Raw genomic sequence first — 25,053 nt, 5'->3', positions numbered from 1 at the left:
GGCTAATTGGGCCCAATTTGGACATTTTCACTTAGGGGTGTACTCACTTTTGTTGCCAGCAGCTTACACATTAATGGCTGTTTGTTGAGTTATTTTGAGGGGACAGCAAATTTACACTGTTATACAAGCTGTACACTCAATACTTTACATTGTAGCAAAGTGTAATTTCTTTGGTGTTGTCACATAAAAAGATATAATAAAATATTTACAAAAATGTGAGGGGTGTACTTACTTTCGTGAGATACTGTATATCTGGAGTGAGAAAATCGGTGGAAGGACAAAATATCTAAAGTTGGTTTTTAGTGGGAAGAACATTTCCAGTGTTTGTGTCTAAGAGGGGAAAGAATGCCCTAATGTTAGTGTTCAGTGGGGATAATGAAAAGGTAAAAGCCTTCATTGGTGTCAGTGAGGAATGGTAGGGGGTCATTAGTGCTCAATAGGGAGTGAGGGGACTTCACTGTTGCTCAGCAGGGGGTGAGGAAAAAACTGTGCTAAGCAGTTGGTGGGGGAATAATATTGTCCAGGTGGGAAGGAGGGGACAATAGGGCTTAGCAGGGGGAACAGTAGTGCTCAGCGAAGAGTGAATGGAGCAATAGTACCCAACAGGGATGTGGGGAAAGGAACAATAGTGTCCAGTGAGGTCCAGGAAAAACAATGGCGCCCAGTGGGGGAGAAGAGAAGCAAACATGCCCATGGAGGGTGGAACAATAATAGTGACATTGATGTCAGTGGAAAACACTTGCCTTAGACAGAAGTACGTATCTCACACTGCTGCTGTCTCCCTTCTTCTCACTGCCAGAATTTTACAAACTCTGTCAGGCAGGAGATCGCTTGGCCATGCAGAATCAGCATGCACCTGGAGCCATGAGCTGGACCAAGCTCTCCAGCACTTATCTCCAGGGCATAGCCTGCATTCTTGAGTTGCCAGGATTGTGTTAAAATTCCAGGACAGTATTGCAGAATCCAGGATGTGTGTGGTTATAATAAACATGTTTAGGCATCCATTTCTAGCAGGAACAGGGAGTTTTATACATATAATAACTAAAAATAGTGACATATACAGTTCAGATGTATCAACACCAGAAATTCCTCCCAAAGTACAGGGGAGTCATTTTCCTTAAAGTGGTAGTAAACCGCAGCTTAAAAAAAAAAAAAAATCCCCTGCAAGACAATGTCATAATGTGCTAGTATGCATCACATACTAGCACATTATGCGAGACTTACCTTAAAATAAAGCCCTCTAGCACCATGCTGTCACCACTGACAAGGCTTCCATCTTTCTCCAGTCTTCCTTCCAGGTTCATAGCCTCAAGATACATGAGTGGCCGGGGTGGCAATGATGTCACTCCCACGCATGTGCATGGGAGCCCTCGGCTATGACACGGAGCTCTGAAGGTCACAATAGTGCAAGTTTAGGAGATATTTACTATACCTACAGGTAAGCCTTCTTATAGGCTTACCTGTAGGTACAAGTAAAAAAAACTGAGTTTACTACCACCACTTTAATATTGAAAAACATAGACAACAACAGTACAATGCATTTCAATTATATTACATAATCCTTGGTCAAACAGAAGGCCTTCTGACTCTTTGAACATGTCTTGGCAGTTTAGGTTCTTAGTCTCCAGTATGGTTGTTATCAGTATAAAAAGGAAAATGCCCATCGTTAAATAACATTTCTGAATAACTGCTTAAAAGGTGCAATATTACTGGCATTCAATATGCCTCCATCAGACAGTTCATAGGTATAAGGTCTTCATCAGCTTTTGATTCCAAGCAGATTGGAGAAAATGGATTGTCAGACAGGTTTACTAACCCTAACTAAAGGTCCAGGCCCTGAGACCCTTTGATTGTGTTATGTCTGTGAATGCCCTCTTCAGGGACCAGAAAAGATGGATGCAATTGGCAGCTGCAGCTCTCATTTTCCATTAAAATTATGAAGGATGGCTAAGAGTAATTTATGAGAGCCAGTGACTCTGATAAATCAGATTAGACTTACTCTGCAAATGATCCTGTTTATTTTACAGTTGCTAATTGTCTGTTTTGTTATAACTTTATATATTTATTTGCATCATTTTTTTCTTTTTTTTTTTTTAAATAATGATTTAATATTATTATGCTAAATCCCTGAATGCTCTCATCAAAATTAAAGACTCCTTTCCTCTGTGAGGGCTACAGTGTTTCAAAAAGCTCTTGCATTCCTGTCTGGGTATTGCAGCGAGTATTACAGAACTTTATTTAAGCATGTTATTTTACAGAATTGTAAGAGAAGTTGCCATGAACAGTGCATGTTTTCATAAAAACATAAGAGTGGCCACCATTTGTGTGTGTAAAGGGTTAACTGTTGAGTTGGTTGGCCCCAGTGACAATCACTCTCAGTCTATTGGTGTTTCGATTTTTGTCCAGACTGGAAAATCTCTGTGTAGGGTGAGGCTGTGAGTGTAGTCGTCACAAACATAGCCACCAACCATGGACAGTTCATGTCTAGTCCTATAGCAAAGTCATAACACAGGGCATAGTTTTAGAGTTTGGCCATTCGCTTTGTAGAAGGTACCACGATTGTACTTGTATTGGTCATGCAAAAAGAGCTTTTTCTAGTAATTTCTTTTTTTCATTCCGTTTTTTGGGAAATAGCTTCTTCTAGAATGAAGGATAAGACTTTCCACTAGATTGTAAATAGACCATCCACTAGACTGTAGATTTAGTGCAGTGAAAAGATTTCTGTTCAGTATGCTCAGTGCTTTTCTTTACAATATAAAATTCAGCTTCCACATGAGTTGATTGAAACTGGCAGACAAGCAAGCACAAGAAAACAAACCAGTTTTAGAGTATGGTTCATTTGAAAAGTAATTATTTTAAATTATGGGGTAAGTATAGAGATAGTAGTTCTTGTATGAAGCATTGGGATAATGTAGCCCCAGTTATCATAAGCATCCCTAATAGTTACATTGCACAAATGTTTGTCTGGAAGGAAAGCATCATATTTATCAACACTAAAGAGAGGTAACTTCCCCTTCAAAGTAAAAATAAGATTGTGTATGATCAACTTTTGTTTCCTCTCAAGTGAAGAATCCAGCAATATTGACAAATGGGTTTCTGCTGGATGCTTTCTTTTGCTTTAAATCTTGCTTTAAAGGCAGCATACATTTAGGATAGATTACTTAAAACAAATCAAGCAACAAAGCGTGAATTTATGGCTAAACATAGGCTGATCGATGGCTGTCAAAGCCAAAGGGCCAGTTCTGGCTATTTATTCATTGTCAAGTGCACCATAGTTTTATAAGGCATAATAGACTTAGATCTAACAAACTTGATTCGGTACATTACCATGTCTTAAAAAAAAATAAACAATTTAAAATTAATAGTACTGGTTATAAATTTGAGCTGAAATTACACATGCAATGTAAAAATATTTGTTATTGTTTTTAGGAGATAAAGTTATTCCACTTTGCCTTCCTCAATGTGGAAAGTGCAGCTCTTGTCTCAATCCAAAGAGCAATTATTGCTTTAAATCACAGTAAGTATGCAAGAAATAGAAAATGTTTTTACTTTGGAAGTGTGAGGGTTTTTTCTATTTTAACATCTAAAATATTAAGTTGCCTGGTTCTCAGATGAACTCAATATCTTGCAACATGAATGTTTACCCGTATCGGGGCTATAGGACAGGAAAACTGGTTTTGCAAGACACAGAAATCTGAGTTTGTTCCACCCATATTGCAGGGACATCAGTGGACAATGGGTTATAATTGTCCTCAAACGCCACCTGTTTAAAGAGAAATTCTTTTCAAAGTGAAACTAATTCGGACACTATGTATGCTGTTTATGGGAAAGACAATTACATATCTTCTTCTGTTCGCAAGGCATTAACAAACTAACCTATTTTATGGAGGAGGAAATCAATTTCTGACTCGCTGTTTTCTCAAATGGCCTGGACAAGACTCTTTTTTGTAGAATGTCAGTTGGCATTGTTCAAGACTAATAAACTAAGAGAAAAATCTACAAGGGCTGTTTAAGTAGTCAACATTCTGAAATCTCTATAAAGTGTATTGGAGTCCAGCAAAAGTGAATTGGGTGCATTTTAGTATTTTATAGGAAAATATTTAATACCACTGGGACAATATTAGAAATCATAACATGATAAGAATAATATTACCATGCTTTACCGTAATCCTATAAAATAAGTGTGTTTCGTAACCTATATGTTTTCAGAAGTAAGATGGAATATGATGCAAAATGTATACAATATTTTTAGGATTATTAGTTAATATCTTAGCATGGATCACTGGTTAAAATTACACCTCTTCATCCAGTGTTACATGATAAAGATGATAATACACTAAAGATTAATATCAGAAATAATGCCACACACACTCCAAGAATATAAATTTATACCCTATAGGTAAAGTCATATTTAGATTTATCTACGGATAAAACATATTGTCTCCCATATAAGATGGAATTAAACCCTTTCGCTGCCAGGCCCTGTGCTCCACTTTTAAACTTAGCTGGCCAGGCAATTTTTGCAATATTTCCATTGCTTTTCTATTTTTCCCTTACAGCTTTCAGAGTTTGTTAAAGACTCCCCAAATCATATATTTTCTGAAAGCACATGACCAGTAGAATACAAATAAGATGCTACTGATTTTAAGGGCACAATGATATTTGCGTAAATGTTTATCAAAACAATATTTTCGCTAAAAATACACTAAAATCATTATTAGCAGATAAAAACACAGCCCATTTTACAAAATTCCTACTAAATATAAAAGCTAACTTAAATTTTAGATTGCATCTATGATAAATGATTAAAATCGAACATACCCAAACATGAAAATATCCATATTTTTAAAAAAATCTAGAGGTATTCATTGTTCCCTTACAGCTTTCAGAGTTTGTTTAAGACCTCCCTAAACCATATATTTTCGGAAAGCACATAATCTGTGGAATAAAAAAAAGGTGCCACTGATTTTAACGCCCTGCTATATTTGCGCAAATGTTTATCAAAACAATATATGCACTAAAATTCTCTAAAATAATTTTTAGCAGATATAAACAAGGCAACTTTTACAAATTTCCTGCTAAATTCCTACTAAATATAAAAGCTTAACCTGTATTGAGTTAATAAATAACAAATATTTGTAATTTTTGCCTTTTTGCAAAATGGTGAAAATTGAATGTACGCAAAAATGTAAATAACCACATTTTACTAAAAATCTGAAGGTTTTCATTGTTCCCTTACAGCTTTCAGAATTTGTTAAAGACCCCCCCCCCCTCCAAACCATATATTTTCTAAAAGCATGGGACCAGTAGAATAAAAGGAAGGAGCTACTAATTTTTAGGGCCCCACGATATTTGCACAAATGTTTTCCAAAGCAATATTTTCACTAAAAATACACTAAAATCTTTATTAGCAGATACAAACACAGCATATTTTACACAATTTCTACTAAATTCCTACTAACTATAAAAGCTTAACCAGTATTGAGTTAATAAATAACAAATATTTCAAATATAAAATTGTACCTTTTTGCGAAATGGTGAAAACTGGACTTACACAAAACTATAAATAACCAAATTTCTCTACAAATCTGGAGATTTTCATTTTTCACTTTCAGCTTTCAGATTTTTTAAAAGACCCCCCAAACTATACATTTTCTAAAAGCAAAGGGCCAGTAGAATAAAAGGAAGGTGCTACTGATTTTTAAGGCCCAGAGATATTTGTGCAAATGTTTACCAAACAATATTTTCGCTAAAAATGCATTAAATCATTTTTAGCAGATACAAACACAGCAAATTTTACAAAATTCCTGCTAAGTTCCTTCTAAATATAAAAGCTAAAACTGTATTGAGTTAATAAATAACAAATATTTGTAAATTTTAAATTGCACCTTTTTGAGAAATAGTGAAAATCGGACGCACGCAAAATTTTCTCTAAAATCTGCAGGTTTTCCTTTTTCACTTACAGCTTTCAGAGTTTGTAACCCCCCCCCCCCCCTCCCCAAACCATATATTTTCTGAAAGCACATGGCTAGAAGAATAAAAAGAAGGTGCTACTGATTTTTAAGGCACCGCCATATTTGCGCAAATATTTACCAAACCAATATGTTTTTTACACACACACATATATATATATTTTTTGGGGGGGGGTCTTTGGTGAGATATCAGAGGTCTAAACAGACTATCTCTTTTTTGAGACCTCTGCATCAGCGGAGTGGACACGGACCTGTCATCCACCTGCTCAACAGGAATCAGCAGACAGATCCCCACTGAGCAGGTGGATCCGCTTGACGGAGCCCGCTCCATGCTTTTTAAAAATGTTTTTCTTTTTTACTTTTTACAATTTTTTTATAAATATATATTTATATATATATGTATATATATATATATATATATATATATATATATTTTTTTTTTTTTTTTTTTGGGGGGGGGGGTTGGGGGTTTGGTGAGATATCAGAGGCATAAACAAACCCCCATATCTCTTTTTTTTAGACCAAAAAGGGGACTTATGAAAGTACCTTTCTCTGCACCACTTTACATGAGTGAATAAGGCGTCTGTATAGAGAGTCCTTATCCATATATAAACTGACAGTCTGACATTAACATTGGGGGTTCCTGTGTCGCTCGGGAAGTTCACCCACTGACGAACGCCCCATAATGCACTGTGCGATTGCAGTGCATTAAGTGCTTTAATTGGCCAAAGCATGCGCCTGACCTATATGCTTGACAATAGAGATTAGGCAGGTAGTTAATGGATAGTGTGTTCAGTCAGTTTAGTGCAGTCAGTGTAGTGTACAGGCATACCCCAACGTTTTGCATATGTTTTAGTCCTCGGTCCCCTCTCGGGACTCCACAAGTTTGGTTTCCCTGTCACTTAGGGTTGGTGAGCAGTGCTATGTCAAGCTGACCAAGATTTCCCATAGACGCCATGTTAAAGATGGGGAGCAGTGCCATGTCAAGCTGACTAAGATTTCCCATAGATGCCAATGTACACTGAAAGCTGAAATTTGGTCTAGGCAGGAATGGGGTGAAAGTACCCTGTATTTAAGTGGTTAAGGGGAACCCTATGACAATTAAAAAAAAAAACAGCGTGAGGTCCTCACCAAAATCTATACCAGGCCATTTGTGTCTGGTATAGATTATGAGGGAAACTCCATGCCAAAATGTAATAAACAAATGGCGTTGGGTCCCGCCCCAAAATCCATACCAGACCCTTATCCAAGCATGCAGCCTGGCAGGCCAGGAAAGGGGGGGGGAGGAGCAAGCGTGTACCAGGCGGCGTGCCCTCAACATGGGGAGGGTGCTTTGGGTTTCCCCCCAAGGCACCTTATCCCCATGTTAATGGGGACAAGGGACTCTTCCCGACAACCCTAAGTTGTGGTTGTGGGGGTCTGCAGGTAGGGGGTTTATCGGAATCTGGAAGCCCACTTTTAACAAGGAGGCCCCCAGATCCCGCCTCCTCCCCCATGTGAATGGGTATCAGGTACATCGTTAGTGTCGCCGGAGCAGCAGGGATGGATCAGGGGTGCTGGGGGTTGAGGGGGGGGGGTGATTGGACTGACGGGGGGACAAACTTTGATCAGGCCCCAGCAGCACCTAAAGCTGGCAGGAGTGACAGAGGAGAGAAGATAGCTGCAGGGGATCGTGTTTGTGGGGGTCGGATCTGGTATGGGTGGGGGAATCAGTGCTGAGGCAGAAGTAGGGGGATGAAGGGGATAGGAAAGGAGAGTGGGGGGAGCAGTTTTAAGTGACAGGGAGCAGACGGAGGTGGAGAGACTGGGGACAGGGAAGCGGCAGCAGGGGGGGCAGTCACATTGGAGACTAATAACTCTGATCAGCGGATTGTAATCCATTGTTTAGAGTTATAGAATTGTTCAGCAGAGTCTGGTGAGCAATTCTGTTATAAGTTTATAGTTACTGAAATGACCATGAGCTTTTAGGAGAGGGAGAAATTAGGTCCGTATAGCGTATGGAGCTGGCAGTAAAAGGGTTAAAAAAACCTATTTTATTTCCTAAAAGACCTAATATAAATATGTCTAGTCTTAGAGTGCAATCTGGTGGACAAGTTAACCACCTGTGCAAACAATAAGTTAACCAATTGTCGACCGCGTTATAACCAAATGACGGCTACATTGTGGTTGTCTAGTTCTGGGATACCGTCATATGATGCCAATCAATGCCTACTAGTGCTGCCAATCAGTGCCCAATCAGTGCTGCTAATTTGTGCCTATAAGTGCATCCTCATCAGTGTCACCTATCAGTGCCCATCAGTGCCACTTATCAGTGCCCATCAGTGCTGCCTATCAATGCCACCTATCATTGCCCATTAGTGCAGCCTGATCAGTGCCTCCTTATCTGTGCCCATCCATGCCACCTCATCAGTGCCCATCAGTACAGCCTATAAGTACCCATCAGTGCAGCCTCATCAGTGCACATCTGTGAAAGAGAAAAATTACCTGTTTTTATAACAAACTATGAAAACGATTTTATTTTATTTTTTTCTAAATTTTCGTTTATTTAGCAAAAAATAAAAAACTCAGTGGTGAATACCACCAAAAGAAAGCTCTATTTGTGTAAAAAAAAAAAAATATACAAATTTTGTTTGGGTACAGTGTTATACTATTAATCTTGCTGCAATATGTGATTGTTAGTGACTTAAAGAGGAAGTAAACCCACTTAAAAAAATGTGAAAAAAAAACCTGTAAAGACAAAGGCATAATGAGCTAGTATGCATCACATACTAGCTCATTATGAAGTACTTACCTAAAAACGAAGCCCCCTCAGTGCTGACAGGATGGCCGACATGTTAGGCCGTCCTGCTTCCTGGATCTCGTCCTCCGGCCATCTGATTGGGCGGGGGCGCAATTACATCACTTCCACGGGTGGCCGTTCCTTCAGAGTGCATGTGCCGATGATGTAATTGGCTGCATGCAATGTAAATATCTCCTAAACGGTGCAAGTTTAGCAGATATTTATAGCACCTATAGGTAAGCCTTAATGTGGGCTTACCTATAGGTAAATGTAAACAAAAGGGGTTTACAACCTCTTTAATAGTAAAATAAATCTTAATTTATTTTTGTATTTTAGTAGTCCATACTTTTACATGATTAATTGTGCCTAAAATAGCTACGTAGAGCTCACATTCAGGGAATACCTAATTGAGTCGGTGTAATTTCACGTATTAATTTTATTGGAGGCACTGTCAATATCAATATCACTGACTTAAAGTAGTATTATAGGAACTTTTTATTTTTATTTTGGATAGAGTAAGGGAGGGTCAGCTTTTTTGCCATCTGTGTCCCATTGGGGAGATTTCCATTCACGTCCTATCCAACAGCCAAAACAGGAAGTGAGAAGAAATCCCTGAAAATTAAGGTAATTCCTTGGGGACCCCCCGGTAACCAGAATTACTGTGCCTATTGGAAGATTTCCCCTCTAATACTTTTCTGAAGACAACCCAAAATGTGGGATTTTCTTTTACTTTTATTTTTAATAATAATGTTAAATGGGACAAATAGAGAGGGAAAATTTCCCTAACAGGGGCACAGACAGCAAAAAACAAAAACAAATCCCCCTCCACTCCAAACTAAAAAAATATTTTGCCTTTTGTTGTACTTTATTTAAAATTTGCGTAGTCTTTTAACTTTAAAAAGGAACAGTATTCTGACGTTTTCATATAAATGTTCACAATCACAGGAACTTAATTTTAGAAATGGAAGAGTTAAACATAAATAAAGACAAAAACAAGATAAGAGGTCTATTTATTAATGTTTTCACCCACAATTTACACAACTTTCACTCAGGGTTCACCCATTGAATCTTGTGTGAAAATGGGTGAAAACTTGGGTAAAAACATTGATAAATAGAGCCCGAGATTTTCATATAGGTTTATTACTTTCTTAATGCCAGTGTGCTGTAGATCTTACATGGCCACTGATGGTTTATACCAAAATTATGTTGCTACTTTTCAAGCAACTATATACTTTATGTAGAATAAAAGTAAAACAAATGTGGAATCTTTAAAATGTGACTTTTAAAAACACTAAAAAGTACAATGAGCTCCATTCACAGAATGAACTTGCATGAGATGTTTAGGTGTCAGGACAAATTTTGCCTAAATTTCTCATGTGATCCTGAAACTGTCATTTTACCGAAAAACATACAAATACAGTAAATACCACACAAACAGGTGTTAGAATTATTTCACAGAAGGAAATTAAAATTAAAATATGAAATGCATACAGGCATACAGTATTTGTGGAATGTGTACTGGTTGTTAAAGAGCGGTGACTGGCCACTCCATAACAACCAGTAAACATCATGGTTGTTAAGAAGCCAGCAGTCGCTGTTTCTTTAAAAACCAATAAGTCACCAGCTGTTAGCGGGCAGCTGAATCTAAAAAAAAAATATTGCCAGCAATAAAAAACTCTGGAAAAAAACAGCATGGAGTCCCCACCATGCATACCTTTGGTGTGATGTCTCCCCCAAAATCCAGACCAGATCCGAGCAGTTTTTGACAAGTCCTTTATTTAAAAAATAAAAAAATGACCCGCCCCTTGTGACATCATCAGCCAGGTGTATGCTGGGTAAATGATGATACAAAGGGGCAGGTCACCCAATGACATTACTGGGTGACCCCACCCCTTGTGACATCATCGGTCAGGGGCATGCTGGGTTGATGATGTCACAAGGGGTTGGGGTCACCCGCTGACATCATTGGCTGGCCCCCGCCCCTTAGTTATTTAAGAACTGTCAGACGGGGGAGCTGGTACATGGCAGGAGGCACAAGGGACCCTTTTCTTTCTTTTTTTGGGTTGGCTGTGGCAGCGGGTGGTGGTATTATTGATGGATCTACACCAGGGACATTTTTATTAATATTTATTTTTTATATAAAGAGTCTGGTATGAATTTTGGGGGGACTCCATGCCTTTTTTTTTTGGTGGGGTTCCCCTCAATATCCATACCAGACCTGAAGAGCCTGGTATGCATTGGGGTTGGGGATCCTACGATGTTTTTCCCGATTATTTTTTTTAGATTCAGCTGTCAGCAGTTAACCCCGCTGACAGCTGATGACTCATCGGTTGCTAAGGATGCAGCAGCCGCCCACTTCTTAACAATCGCATGTTTTCACTGCTAAAATATTAAAAAAGAATAGCGCGCAAATGCCCCCATTATCAGTGGGTCCTACACTATCCATGAAAAAGAGATGAATCCAGCCTTTCTAACCCTTGGAGATAATACTCCTTGCTGGGAGAGATGTGCAAATGCACTACAGGGGACTCCTCCTATATCCACTTGATGGTGGACACTGATTGAGTACAGGTGTGTGTGGGGGGTGGGGAGGGCTGCTCAACCTCGATAGTCTGGTCAGACCGAATACATAATAAACAGGCAAAAAATTTGGGGGAGCGTACCCATGTATTTCCAAAGCTGCTGCAGCTATGAACCAAAAGAATTTGGATTTCATGGATAGTGTAGGACCCACTGATAATGGGGTACTTTGACGCAGTAGTGGGCTTGAGCACGATATGGCCATATGGTGGGACCAAACCCCCATTTTTATTTATGGACTCTCTTCAGATTTGGTAGTAATTTCTTTTGCATTTGCGCGCTATTCTTTTTTAATATATATGTCTTTTGGTTCATAGCTGCAGCAGCTTTGGAAATACATGGGTATGCTCCCCCAAATTTTTTGCCTATTCACTGCTAAAATACCACAAGACTTCATAAAATAACTCACACTGTTAGTAGCTTTTTTCTGTAAATGCCAAAAAACTGGCAGTGGTATTTTACTGCATTTTTTATGGGGAAACATACCACTTTGTAAATGGAGCCCATTGTTATCTATAAAAAGGTATCTCATGTTTTATCAAAAATTAAAAAGAGTTATGCTTTAACTATCAAAAAGATTGACAAGAAATGTGATTATTCTGTTGTTATAGCAATGAACCTCTTTAAACAATGGTATGTCAAGATTTAACTATTGTTTACGATCTTTTGTTTTTTTCTAACTTTAAATATAGCTTTTCTGAATCACAGAATGTAATGCTTGACAAGACATCAAGGTTTTCATGCAAAGGAAATGTTGTATACCATTTTCTGTGGTGCAGCACCTTTTCTGAATATATTGTGACGCCTGCTGAGTCAGTTGCGAAGATTGATGACAGAGCACCCATGGATAAGGCCTGTCTTTTTGGATGTGGCTTTCCCACTGGATATGGATCTGCTGTCAATACTGCCAAAGTAAATCTATTCATGTTTAGATTTGTTTGATTTAACTCAATTGTAAGCCTCATTTAATGCTTGTATGTCTATGAAAGTGTCAATACATTGCTAACATACTAAATATTTCCTACATGAACACACAGAACACAGAAAACAGTGCTATTGAAAATTCAACAGGTGTCCCCTGGGGATGAATCCAGAGTGTCATTTTTATATTCCTTCAATGCCAATGTCTAAACTGTCCTATATCAAAGTTTACAGTATATCTCATCAATTACGTGAATAAGGTATATTTTTATTGATCAGTACCTTTGATCATTGGTATCATATCATTTTTATGTTGGGCACATGACTGTGAGAATTTTGCAGCTTTTGAAACAGGTGGTCAGAAGAGGGTAAGAATATGCTACAGAAGGGGAATAAGAAATTAACGTTAGGTTAATGTTGACCTCAGGGGATTTATCTATTTATCTTAACTTAAGTTAAGATAAATAGATAAATTTTTACATTGCCATTAGGAGTTGGGAGGTTAATGTTGAGCAGAGGGAAGGGTACGTGTTCAGGCTGGAGGGTTGAGTGCTAGGGTTTGAAAAAGGGTTAGGTGTTGCATGGGGGATTAGGAATGAAGGCATTCCTTCAAGTTAAGGTTGGGTTGTGTTCAGACCTTGCTGAGCATTGGGAATTTTGGTGCAGAGACCCCAAGAAATATTACCAATTAAATTCCAATTTCATCAAATAACTAAACATTTACTTTAATGGCATAGTGCAAAACACTGAATTGATTTTTGTCTGGACAGCTTATACAAATATTAAAAGGAAACATTTAACTTTTTGTTTAATAAACAGGTGGAGCCTGGTACTACTTGTGCTGTATTTGGATTGGGTGGCATTGGGCTGTCAGCCATTATTGGATGTAAAGTTTCTGGAGCATCAAGAATTATTGCTATAGATATAAACAGTAGCAAGTTTGAAAAGGCAAAGCTGTTTGGAGCCACTGACTGCATCAATCCCAATGATTATAAGAAGCCAATCCAGGAGGTGATCAAGGAAATGACAGGAGATGGAGTACATTATTCTTTTGAATGTATCGGAAATACAGATGTTATGGTAAGTGGTTTTAAATGTTATTTGTCATCTTTAATCAAAGGTCCACTGGGCAAATTACAGATGAAATTATATTTTGCAACCAGTTTAAAGTGATTCCCTTTTTTCATTTTTTTGGAAGACATGTTTCAGATGCTGGCTGTGTTTTATCATAATATATCCCAACAGCATCCCAATGACTGATTCTAGCTTTTGGAGGTGATGGCAGGCAGGGGGAGCAGGAAGATAAAGCCCATATATTGTATACTTGTAGCAATTAAAGTGAATCCTACATGAAAATGCAAGGTACTACTATTTAGCACAGACCCCTTTCTAAGGTGAAGGGGTAAAAACGCTAGAATAAAAATACATGGGGGTAAAACACTTTAGTAATTTGCCTCTAACATTCCAGAGCACAATGTGATGACAATGCATAAAGTGCTGTAACTCATTGCAGTCATTCACTCTTTAGTTCAAATCAGTAACAATTTACTTGTAGTTTATGATTGTTTGGTATGCATTACTGCAGACTAAACTGCTTTACTGGAGACCAATACAAAATATAAATGTTTTAAGGTAGCAGTACATACAAAATACTCATTATTTTATTTCAAGGTATTTTTAGAGCTCCATGAGTCTGAGCTTGGAGGGTGGTGTGGTGCAAACTGTGAGAATAATAAGGGCAAACCGAGGTGATCAAAACATCATTATTAGCAATACATGGGCTGCAAAAAAGAAACCTTGACAATACCTGGGCAACAAATGGGCAATTATAAATAACAAAAAAGTACTGCTAAATCAAACATACACTAATAGTGCAATAATGCATCTATAAACTTAAATAGAAATAAAGTGCAAAAAATCGTTGTACAAAAGTGCAAATGTGGTAAATCCCATAAACCCATAAGAACCAATCAGCAAAGGTTCTAAAAGTGTGCATTAGCAATAGAGTTCAAAAGTTGACTTCTTATTCTATTTCACATATGAGTGTCCCCACACTCCTAATTTCTTGTGTGTCCACCACCGAGTGACACCACATAGATGAACCTCTTACTGGATCCGGTGGACCATAACTTGCAATACTTTCAAGAAAGGATCCACTGCAAAACACAAATAAAAAATAGGCAAACAATTTAAAACCGCATGACTGCAGTAAAAGAAAAATTGCTTTTCCCAACACTTTGTCTTTTACTGCAGTTATGCTTGTCACAATCCATGAGCACCAACAATCAATCTATACAACACACAGGGGTTGGCAATAACATTGACAAAAATTGGAGGAAAGAGAACAACATTTTGGCACTAGCAATTTACTGGATATCAGTGAGCTCCATTATGACAATGCTGAATAGTCTATGTTGGACATTTTCAGCAGATTCACTTAGTCTTGCTTTATCACTTCAGAGAAAGGTTGACACATATTTGAAGGATATGGAAATACGTGGGTACGTTTCTATCTGGGAAATCTTTCAAAGCTAGTTACATGGCCAAATTAAATAAATTCTTTATTGTTTAACATAAATTATAGGTATAAAAACATACAAAGGTGCAACACTAAAAACTAACAGAAAGTCCTTGACAGGAAAGTCAACAGAAATAGGTGTAGGGTCCAAAATAGAAAGTCTTGGGAAAGATCCTCCACCGACAGATGTACACACACTGAATCTTGGTTGGTGAATAGTGCTGCGCTGCCTATTGGGTGATGTAGTGGATTATCATTCAAAGTGCGGTGATTCAAACTTTTTGGAAATGTATGCTTACCAGGGCCATCTTACCGAATGGGCACGCTGGGCAGTTGCCCAGGGGCCCTACTTGCCCGGGGGCCCTACCTGCCCAGGGACCCAGCCCCAGCCAAACATTAGTCCCGATTCCTGTGTGCATCCCACTGCCTAACTTAGCAGGCCTGTTGGCCCTGCGCTGCTGTAAGGCCACCTGGGGCGTGGAGGGGGAGCCCACAACTGCCGAAATGCCTGTCCTCCTCCACAGGAACAGGCACACACAGGACAGTCAAGTCTGACTCCCGTCTGTGTGTGTTTATCGGTCCCAGCCACCAAAGCTGTCATTAGCCTGGCACTGCTGTACCAATAAATATTGCCTTATCAATAATTTGGATTTTTATTCTTGTGGGTGATTGTGTAGGCAGGGCCCCAGTGCACTGCATTGCCCAGGGCCCTTTAATGCTCTTAAGATGGCACTGATGCTCACATTCCTATATAAAGTATTTATAATAATACATCTTGAAAAAATGCAATAAAAGTGCATGAAAACCACATATAAAATCCACCAAAATGCACCGTGCAATTAGTTAATCACAAAAATGTAAATGCTAATAGATACAAAATAATCACATATATAACCATATGTTGTCTAAAATAATAACGACATGTACAAAAAAGTACTTAGTATATATCCAAGGTTTATCCCTTCACCATTAGTATAGAGTGTTCATTCTATAATTCTTTTCTTCATCCAAGTGACACCACTGTGCTCTTTAGCCTCTCACCTGAATATTACTTGGAATAAGCCTGTAGTATTATATCCCCATTGGAGTTGCTGTATATTCTGTTTGCCACTCGATGTCCTCTGTACTATTCCCCAATGCTCTGTTTGCTATGTGGGTAATGGGTACTTTCAGGAGCTTCTAGAGGTCCTCTCACCATGCGGTGCAGAGTGGGGGTATACAAAGGATATTCTCATTGTGTAGTATGTTAAAAAGATTTATTGAAATAAAGCAGCTTTAACTCACAGATAAAAATAGCGGAAGTGACGTAGACACGGAAATGAGCACGGCGCTCGTGAACAGTTGCCGGATGAAGGATTTTTTTGATGTGAGTTTAAAGTTATGCTCATCTTCATTATGATTTTCTTTATCCTGTTGAACTAGAAAGCAGCACTGGAGTGTACTCATCCAGGATATGGAACCAGCGTGGTAATAGGTGAAGCTCCCCAAAATACAAACATCACATTTGATCCTCTTCTGCTTCTCACAGGGCGCACATGGAAAGGCAGCTTCATTGGAGGTACATTTTACTATAAAACATTGATGAAATTAGCTATTTTCAGATGTTTTGCACTTTGTAAAATGACAAGCATAACAAGAAGCCATATTTGTGAATATAAGTTTGTTTGTAGGTGTTAAATTATTTTAAAACAACTTAAAACAAGCAAAGATTTGATATGCTATGGTGCTGAATTTCTATTGGTATAGTCATGAAATTCAAGTGAGATTTATTACTAATCCATATATTGCAATACTATTAATAACTTTGGTTGCAGAGCCCAGCCGACTTCTGTCTTGTAGCTATTGCAAACACTCTTTTCATGCTGACATTTTTCAGAATTGGTCCTGTTGGTCAATCAGTCTAGGTTTGTCTCATTGATGACTGCCTCTCTCAGGGGAGGATTTACAACTCATGGGGCCCCTGGGCAATAGGAAATAATGGGGCCCCCATGTCCCCCGCCCATACTCAAGTCACACCCACACAAAGTTCCACCTACATATTGCACTGCCCATGTTACTTACGTTCATCACAGAATTTCTTTACACTATGTTCAAAATACATTTTCCCTTAGTTGTGATGGTGGCGGCAGCACCCAAGAGCAGATTAAAAAAATCAGCTGGGGTGATGACATTGCGGGATCGATGGACAGATGGAGCTCTCTTTAACCACTTCTGGACCGGAAGATTTCCCCCCTTAATAATCAGGCCATTTTTTGCGATTCGGCACTGCGTTACTTTAACGGACAATTGCGCAGTCGTGCGATGCTGTACCCAAATAAAATTGATGTCCTTTTTCCCCACAAATAGAGCTTTCTTTTTGTGGTATTTGATCACCTCTGCGGTTTTAATTTTTGCGTTATAAAAAAAAACGACAATTCTGAAAAAAAAAAAACAACAACATTTTTTACTGTCTGCTATATAACATTACAAATAAAAAAAATAAAAAAATAAATTTTTTTTCATCATTTTAGACCAATTTGTATTCTGCTATATATTTTTTGGTAAAACAAATCCCAATAAGTATATTTTGATTGGTTTGCGCAAAAGTTATCACGTCTACAAACTAGGGGAAATATTTATGTCATTTTTATTTATTTATTTAGTTTTACTAGTAATGGCGGCGATCAGCGATTTTTAGTGGGACGGCGACATTGTGGCAGACAGATCGGACCCCTAACTGACATTTTTGACACTTTCGGAGGGACCAGTGACATTACTAGGGGAAAGGGCTTGTGAAATGAATACAGAGACCCGTGTTCCTAAATAGGAGGAACACAGGAGCTCTGCATTGATTCCAGAGAGAACAACGGTCTGCTGTGTTTACAACAGCAGACCACCGTTCTCTCTTCACGGGAAGCGATCGAGGGTGCCCGGCGGCTCCGTAGATCGGCTTCACCGCTGGCAAGTGCACGTGCAGGCCCCCAGGATTGTTCCCGCAAACCGCTGTACAGATATGGCGATTCCTGGGAACCTGCTGACCTGCCACCGTATAACTGCGGCGGCTGGTTGGCAAGTGGTTGAGAAAAAATAAAACAATAAAATAAACTTACATTAAAGTGGTTGTAGCTAGAGATGGAAATACCTATAAAAGTGCTGCGCCAGAAATACTTAATATATAAACAGGTGATATTGATGGTGTAATAAATATCAAAAGAGACTAAAATAAAGTCCATAAGTGTCCAAATAAAGGTGAAAAGACAAAACTTTCAACAAGGTGGTAAAAAAACAAAGGTGGTAAGAAAATCATAAAAATGTTTTCACAGATACCGCTGTGCATATATCCCACCACCGGCTAGATTGGTCTCTCACCTCACCTCAGCCAAAGACCCATAAAGGGTCAAAGATCGCATATCTCAGCTGTAGCAGCCTGGGGATTATCCTCTCCTAGCTCTCTTGGACAGCCCAACATAGATCACTCAGGTGGGGATGGATGAACTCCAATCAAACTCAGAAATCGGTGTATATATAAAACAAAGGGGACATATATAGTGCTCTCCGTCTGAACACCAATGTCTTTATTAGATATAGTAAAAGGTACTCACATTTAGCGGCACTCAGCGGTGCATGCAATGCAGACAGATACACATGCAGCTGGGACAAAGGGAAAGTACAACGTCAGGTACACAGGCTCCGCCCCCTATACGCGTTACGTCAGAGCTAACCAATAGCCTTCGACTTCTGAGTGCCGCTAAATGTGAGTACCTTTTACTATATCTAATAAAGACATTGGTATTTAGACAGAGAGCACTATATATAGCTTAGAGAGAGGTATCCTGTGGTTGCTTTAGGGGCAGTTAGAGATTAGCTGCAGTCACACAGAAATCGCTTTGTCAATGTCCACAAAAGTCATTTAAAATGCTCCAATGTCGTTTTAGGGTCTATTACAGTCTCTTTACTATAGGGCCAGGTATCCTGTGGTTGCTGTAGGGGCAGTTAGAGATCGGCTGCAGTCACACACAAATCGCTTTGTCAATGTCCACAAAAGTCATTTAAAATGCTCCAATGTCGTTTTAGGGTCTATTACAGTCTCTTTACTATAGGGCCAGGTATCCTGTGGTTGCTGTAGGGGCAGTTAGAGATCGGCTGCAGTCACACAAAAATCGCTTTGTCAATGTCCATGAAAGTTATTTAAAATACTCCAATGTCGTTTTAGGGTCTATTACAGTCTCTTTACTATAGGGCCTACTAGGTATCCTGTGGTTGTCACAGATGTGTGAATGGACCCTATATGTATTAGACAATGTATTTACTGGCTGCTGTCAGTTCTGGCTGATTTATGAAAAAAATATATATATTTTTTGCTGTAAAAAAAAAAAAAAATTTAGGGCAACTTTTTCAATTGCAATACTTCTAATACTTTTGTTATGACATTGTCCATGTGCTGGGACTATTTGTGCACAGCTAGTACGTCTTTTATGGCTGAAATATGACCTAAGGTTTTCAAAGTTCGCCTCCCATTAAAGTCAATGGGGCCCGCCGCAAACTCGCGGTTCGCAGACTTTTGAGAAAATTTGCGGCCCCAGCCAATGTTCATCCATCACTAGTTGTAACCACTTTGTAAGTGGTAATTAGCAATTATTGATATCATTAGGACAGAGCCTGGAAAACCTGGCTTGAGCTGGCAGTTCAGAGAGTAAACATTCCAAAGTCTAGTGTTTTTATAAATGACTGTAGTTTTCTATCATAAAGCAATTTAGCAGCTCTGCGTTTGAAACCTGGATAAAGGTGACCTGAAATGACTCCCTCAAACGCTCACTCTCAAAGTTTACAAATAACGCATAAATATTGTATTGATTGTATTCATACCAGGAATCTTTCTGAATGTATATAATGACTACTTTGATACTAACAGTACAAACCATGACAAGGCACCCCCGTATTATCTGCATTCCTAACAACAATTTTGAGAGCCTCCATAGTAGGAGCACATATATAATAATGGATAGATTGAGGGTAGGTATGCCTGGAGGGAGCCCACTCCTCCTTAAAGGCACATGGGCACACTGGAAATCCAGCAAATAGCACAATGGCAGTGAAGGTGTCCAGTGCGTCCCCTCACCAATTAAGGTGGAAGGCATTGACATCTAACAAAAACGCTTGTAATCAGCCAAAAAAGAAGCTCATGTACTTTTTTGAGCTTCTGGCATTTTTTTTTTGGAGGCAAAATGCTCAGATTGAACAGGGGCCATTAAAATGAATGGGATTTTGCTTGTTGGGCGTTTTGAGATTTCAGAGATGAGAGTTTTTCGAGCTGAAATATGCTCAGGTGTGAAAAGGGCCTAAAGGTTGTGACAGTTGCCATTCATTTGTACTGTTGGCTAATTGGTGAGGGGCGCACTGAATACCTTCGCTGCGATTGTGCTATTTGCTGGGTGTCAAATACATATGCTTCAATTCACTTAGCAATAAATCATATTAGAAGTTGTGAATACAAAGCAAAATCAAATGAAAAGAGTGATATATTATTTTGCTTATCCCAGTGCATTTTGTGACCTATAATCTCTTCTGTGCTTTAAACCACCACACTGTGTGATTCCAATCTGCTTACCTCTGCATTGACATCTTAAAGGAGAAGTATAGCCAAAGCTTTTTTGGCTATACTTCTCGTATGGATCACAGGAGTGCAGTTCATTCTGCACTCTTATGACCCATTTTCAGCCAACGGCTGGCTAAAGTCCACTGCCAACTGACGTTACTGAGCCGGTCCAGGCTCTAATATGATCCTAACAATATGATCGTGATTCACCCAGCAGCCTGGACAGGCACCTGGCTCAACCACTCAGCGATCCACCAAGAGACTGAGCCAACCCCTCCCAATGGGCCCTGGAGAGAGAGCAGTGAGCAGTAAACTGCAGACTAACAGTCACGGCTCCCTTCTCAGAGCGGAGGGGGAGAACTGAGCTATTGGCGGTGTTTAATTATTTAGTTCTTACTGCAGAACCAGAGTGAACAGATGTAGTATTGGATTGATGCTTCATCCACCTAGGTGAATATGTTTTTTTTTTTTAAATCCGTATCCAGTTTAATTAGAGGAGGTCAAACAGAACTGGCAAACAATGGTCTAATGTTGCTATACACCTCTGCTTCCTCCAATATTAACCAGAAGGACTCTACAATATTCTCTTAATAGTGTTGTATATATCCCCTCTGTTCAAATTATCAGAATGTTTTATATGATTCAAGTCACTTTTCCTTCCTTGTACAGAGCAAAAAGCCAAGTGAAAAAAATGCACTCCTGTTCCTTGCTGTGTCCTTGTGTGCCTGACTGGCCAAGTACTTCTTGGCGACCAAACTGTGCTCTCAGGGAGCTGCAGTGGCAAGAAAAAGAACCCAGGGGCCTTTTAAATGTTAGGCATTCATAGTCTCCAATATATCATGCCTGAGGTTTCTGTGTTATTATGCCCCAACATTCTCCACCATGCTCTCCTATTTATTTTAGCAATTTTTTTTCTGTACATATTCTGCCTACCCTGTTTTTCTTTTTCTTTTTCTTTCATTGAACAATATTTTAAAATGCTTAAGCCTTATCTCTAAAAGCTGTAAATAACAACTTAACCACTTGCCTACTGAGCACTTTCACCCCTTCCTACCTAGGCCAATTTTCAGCTGTCAGCGCTGTCACACTTTGAATGACAATTGTGTGGTCATGCAATGTTGTACCCAAATTAAATTGTTATCTTTTTTTTTTTTTTTTTAACACAAATAGAGCTTTCTTTTAGTGGTATTTATTCATGGCTGAGTTTTTATTTTTTACTAAAAAAAAAAAGAAAAAAGACCAAAAATTTTGAAAAAAAAGTTTTTCTTAGTTTGTCAGCAAATTTTGTAAATAAGGAAATTTTCTCCTTCACTGATGTGCACTGATGAGGCGGCACTGATGGGCACTGATAGGCTGCACTGATGAGGTGGCACTTACGGGCACTGATGAGGCAGCACTGAAGGGCACTGATTAGGTTGCACTGATGAGGAGGCACTAATATGCTGCACCAATGGGCACTGATAGGTGGCACTGATATGCGGCACTGATAGGTGGAACTGGTGGGCACTGATAGATGGCACTGGTGGGCAGCACTGATGGGCACTGATTGGGGGGTCACTGATGGGCACTGATTTGGGTCACTGATGGGCACTGCTGGGGCTTTACTGTAATCAGGGCACTGATGATCAGTGCCCTGATTACCTGTCCTGGTTACCCTTATGAGGGGGAGTCGCTGATCAGCTCTCCTTGCCACACACTCTGACTGTGTGAGGCGAGGAGCGCCGATAAATTGCACTTTCGCATTTACATGTGACCGGCAGTGATTGGACACAGTTGATCACATGGGTAAAGAGCCGCTTCATGGCGCAACCCCCAGGATCGGGGGTTGCGCCATGTCATAGGAACACGAAGTGGTCATTCTGGGGCGCCATCATATGACGTTGTCCCAGACTGAGAGCCGTACGGATCCACCGTCATTTGACAGTGGGCGGCCAGCAAGTGGTTAGAGTCCTTACTCTTTGAAGAACTTTACCATTTTGTAACTTTTAAGTGTGTGACATTGGGGTTGATTTACTACAACTGGAAAGTTCAAAATCTGGTGCAGCTGTACATGGTAGCAAATCAGCTTCTAACTTCAGCTTGTTTATTTAAGCTTTGACAAAAAAAGCCGGAAACTGATTGGTTTCTATGCAGAGCTGCACCAGATTTTGTACTCTCCAGGTTTAGTAAATCAACCCCATTGTGTATTATTCTTAAGTCAAAATTGTTTCAGCAATGGCGTATGTTTCCATTAAAATCACATCATCTTAGCTACTGTTGTGGGTTTAAAAAGTTAACTGCTGATGTGAGGATCACTCTCAGTCCATTGGCACTTAGCTTGCTGTGTTGCCAGCTGGACAATGTCTGTTCAGAGTGAGGCTGAGAGTGCCATATACTGTACATTTGTGCTTGCTTGATACATAACACATTTATATAATTTGTGTATTTGTTATCTCATAGTCCTGTACTAATCAAGAGTCTGACATTTTCAGGTCTTAAAACTAGGGACCATATCCCCCAGTTGGTATCTAGCTACATGGCTGGCAAATTTGACGTGGCAGGTTTAGTGACCCATACTTTGCCTTTTTCCCAAATAAATGAAGGATTTCAACTTCTAAGATCTGGAAAAAGGTTGGTATTTGTATTAATAAATTACATTTAGAATTTTTTTTTTAAAAATTAACTTTTTTTAAAGAATTGCATTTGTGGGTATGTCAGAGGCTGTGGGCTAGGCAACCAAGGTCTACGCTTAGCCACACCCTTTGATGTTGATACTACCTCATAATGTTAAAACTTTGTATTGCTGTCTTTTTTTTGTTAGGAGCAATTTCTTTTATTCTCTGTGACAGTGATGAGAATCACTGTTAAAGAAATGGCCTAATGCACAAAGAAATAATTTTCTTGTAGGGTGAATATATACAGAAATTTACCACAGATCACCCTTGGATATCTGTCAGAGTCTAGGCGGAGGAGCATTCCTAAATATAAAACATAATTCTCTTAAGCAGAGTGGTTTCTGGTTAAAGCTCAACTATTGATCTAACATCTCAGGACACGAGGATCACATTTTTTACTTTCTTCCGGGGTGGAGTATTTTATCTGATGGTGTGAGAAGGAATTTTCTTGAGGATTTTTACTGAGGGTTTGAGAAGAAGTTTTTTTGGGGTAGAAGATTTTCATTGGCGGGGCGGGAAAAGGGGGGCTTTTAGGATGTGTGAAGTTTTGCTGACATGGGTGAGCAGGGTTTTTCTTGGGGGGGGGGGGGGTAAGCATTGTGGCTGATGGGGGTAAAAGAGGTTTTCTTGAGTGGGAATTTGCTTGGAAGTAGGTGATGTGGGTAGGATTTTTGCTTCGAGAGGTGAGGGGGTGTTTAGTTAGGGATACATACTCCTGACCCCTGTACTCTGTACATTACATACTTCTGATTCCTGCATGCTGTACATTACATGCTCCTTACCCCCTATACTCTGTACAGTATGCTAAATTATATTAAACATCCATATTTTGTATATACAAGAAACATGGCATATGTGTGAATATGCTTAAGTTCTACCTAATTATGCCTCTTTAGGTGCTCTCACTATTAGTGTCTTATAAACCCACCGAGCGTGCATGGCGTCTGAATCATGCTGTTTTGAAGCACCACACAGCAGGTCATCATCCTCAAGGAAGCATGTGACAAAGCCAGCTAATAAAATCCTGACTATAGTAATCACTACAGTTGCTCTTCTACAGCGTGAAAGTTTAATGCCTCGTACACACGTACCGATCGTCGGCCGACCGATCGGCCGTCTTTTGTCCAGGGCTGTCCTGTCCGCTGAAAAGTGCAAAAGACTGCACACGAATTTTGTCCGCCGACTGCAGAAGTGATGTCATGTGATGGTGAACTTTCCCTGTGTTTTTTCTTCTCTGAGCATGCCCAGTCTTGCAAATCTGCTGATTGTCGGCCGAATTCTGTACTGACTGGCGAACAATCGGCCGTTCTGGTGTTGGCCAACAAAAATTTGAATGCTTGCACGACAGATTCTGTTCGGCCGAAAATGCGCTGTCGGCTGTCGGAAGCATCATACTAACAAGCCTACAATCGGCCGATCGGTCGTCGGCCGAATATTTACGGCCGACAATCGGTACGTGTGTACAGGGCTTAACAGTGTTTATTTTGCTGGTTTTCTAAAAAATGGCACTAAAGAACACATACTGTATACTACCTCCTTAATTTCTATTATGTGCAGTAAAAAAAAATGCATGATGATCTTACAGTGAAGGCTTGGGTCACATTGGAATAAGAATAATCTTGATTAGTAATTTGTTTTTCATGTACAGTACACTATTTTAACATTTTCTATTCTATTTTTTTTTTTTTTTTTTATAGCATCCGCACAGTCTTGTTATTCTAAATGGAAGAGGTTTCTTGGACCAGTATCACCCATAATGGACTACATCAAACAAATAAAAATCTTTTTGACAATCTTTACTTGCATGTCATTTTATTTACTTGATTTCTAAAATGTACTTTAAAATCAATCAAAAGGCAGCGCTAACAGGTATATAAATACATATGATGTGAATAATAATAAATGAATCCGTGTATAGTGTAATCAAAAATTATAAAATACATACAAAATAAAGTGCATAATGTGATAAAGTGCATAATGTGATCAATAGATACAGAATTCATATATATTAAAGTGCATAAATAAAGTGCAATCATGAATTGTCCATAGTGCAA

At 39.2% G+C, this 25,053-nt stretch overlaps 1 protein-coding gene across 1 annotated transcript in view; it reads left to right on the top strand.

The window, feature by feature from the left end:
- LOC309555813 (alcohol dehydrogenase 1-like) overlaps positions 1-24,801 on the top strand; it is a 42,676-nt gene extending 17,875 nt beyond the window's left edge. The window contains exons 4-9 of the mRNA XM_082257979.1: positions 3,430-3,517; positions 12,024-12,243; positions 13,072-13,332; positions 16,193-16,328; positions 22,817-22,955; positions 24,697-24,801. Of these exons, the coding sequence (XP_082114105.1) occupies positions 3,430-3,517; positions 12,024-12,243; positions 13,072-13,332; positions 16,193-16,328; positions 22,817-22,955; positions 24,697-24,721 (869 nt within the window). The 3' untranslated portion in view covers positions 24,722-24,801. The remainder of the gene's footprint in view (positions 1-3,429; positions 3,518-12,023; positions 12,244-13,071; positions 13,333-16,192; positions 16,329-22,816; positions 22,956-24,696) is intronic.
- Positions 24,802-25,053: the final 252 nt, after the last annotated feature.

This window comes from Pelophylax lessonae (assembly GCF_965119305.1).
Source record: "Pelophylax lessonae genome assembly, chromosome: 1".
Classification (NCBI taxonomy): Eukaryota; Metazoa; Chordata; class Amphibia; order Anura; family Ranidae; genus Pelophylax; species Pelophylax lessonae.
This window is presented reverse-complemented; position numbering and strand designations above follow the sequence as displayed.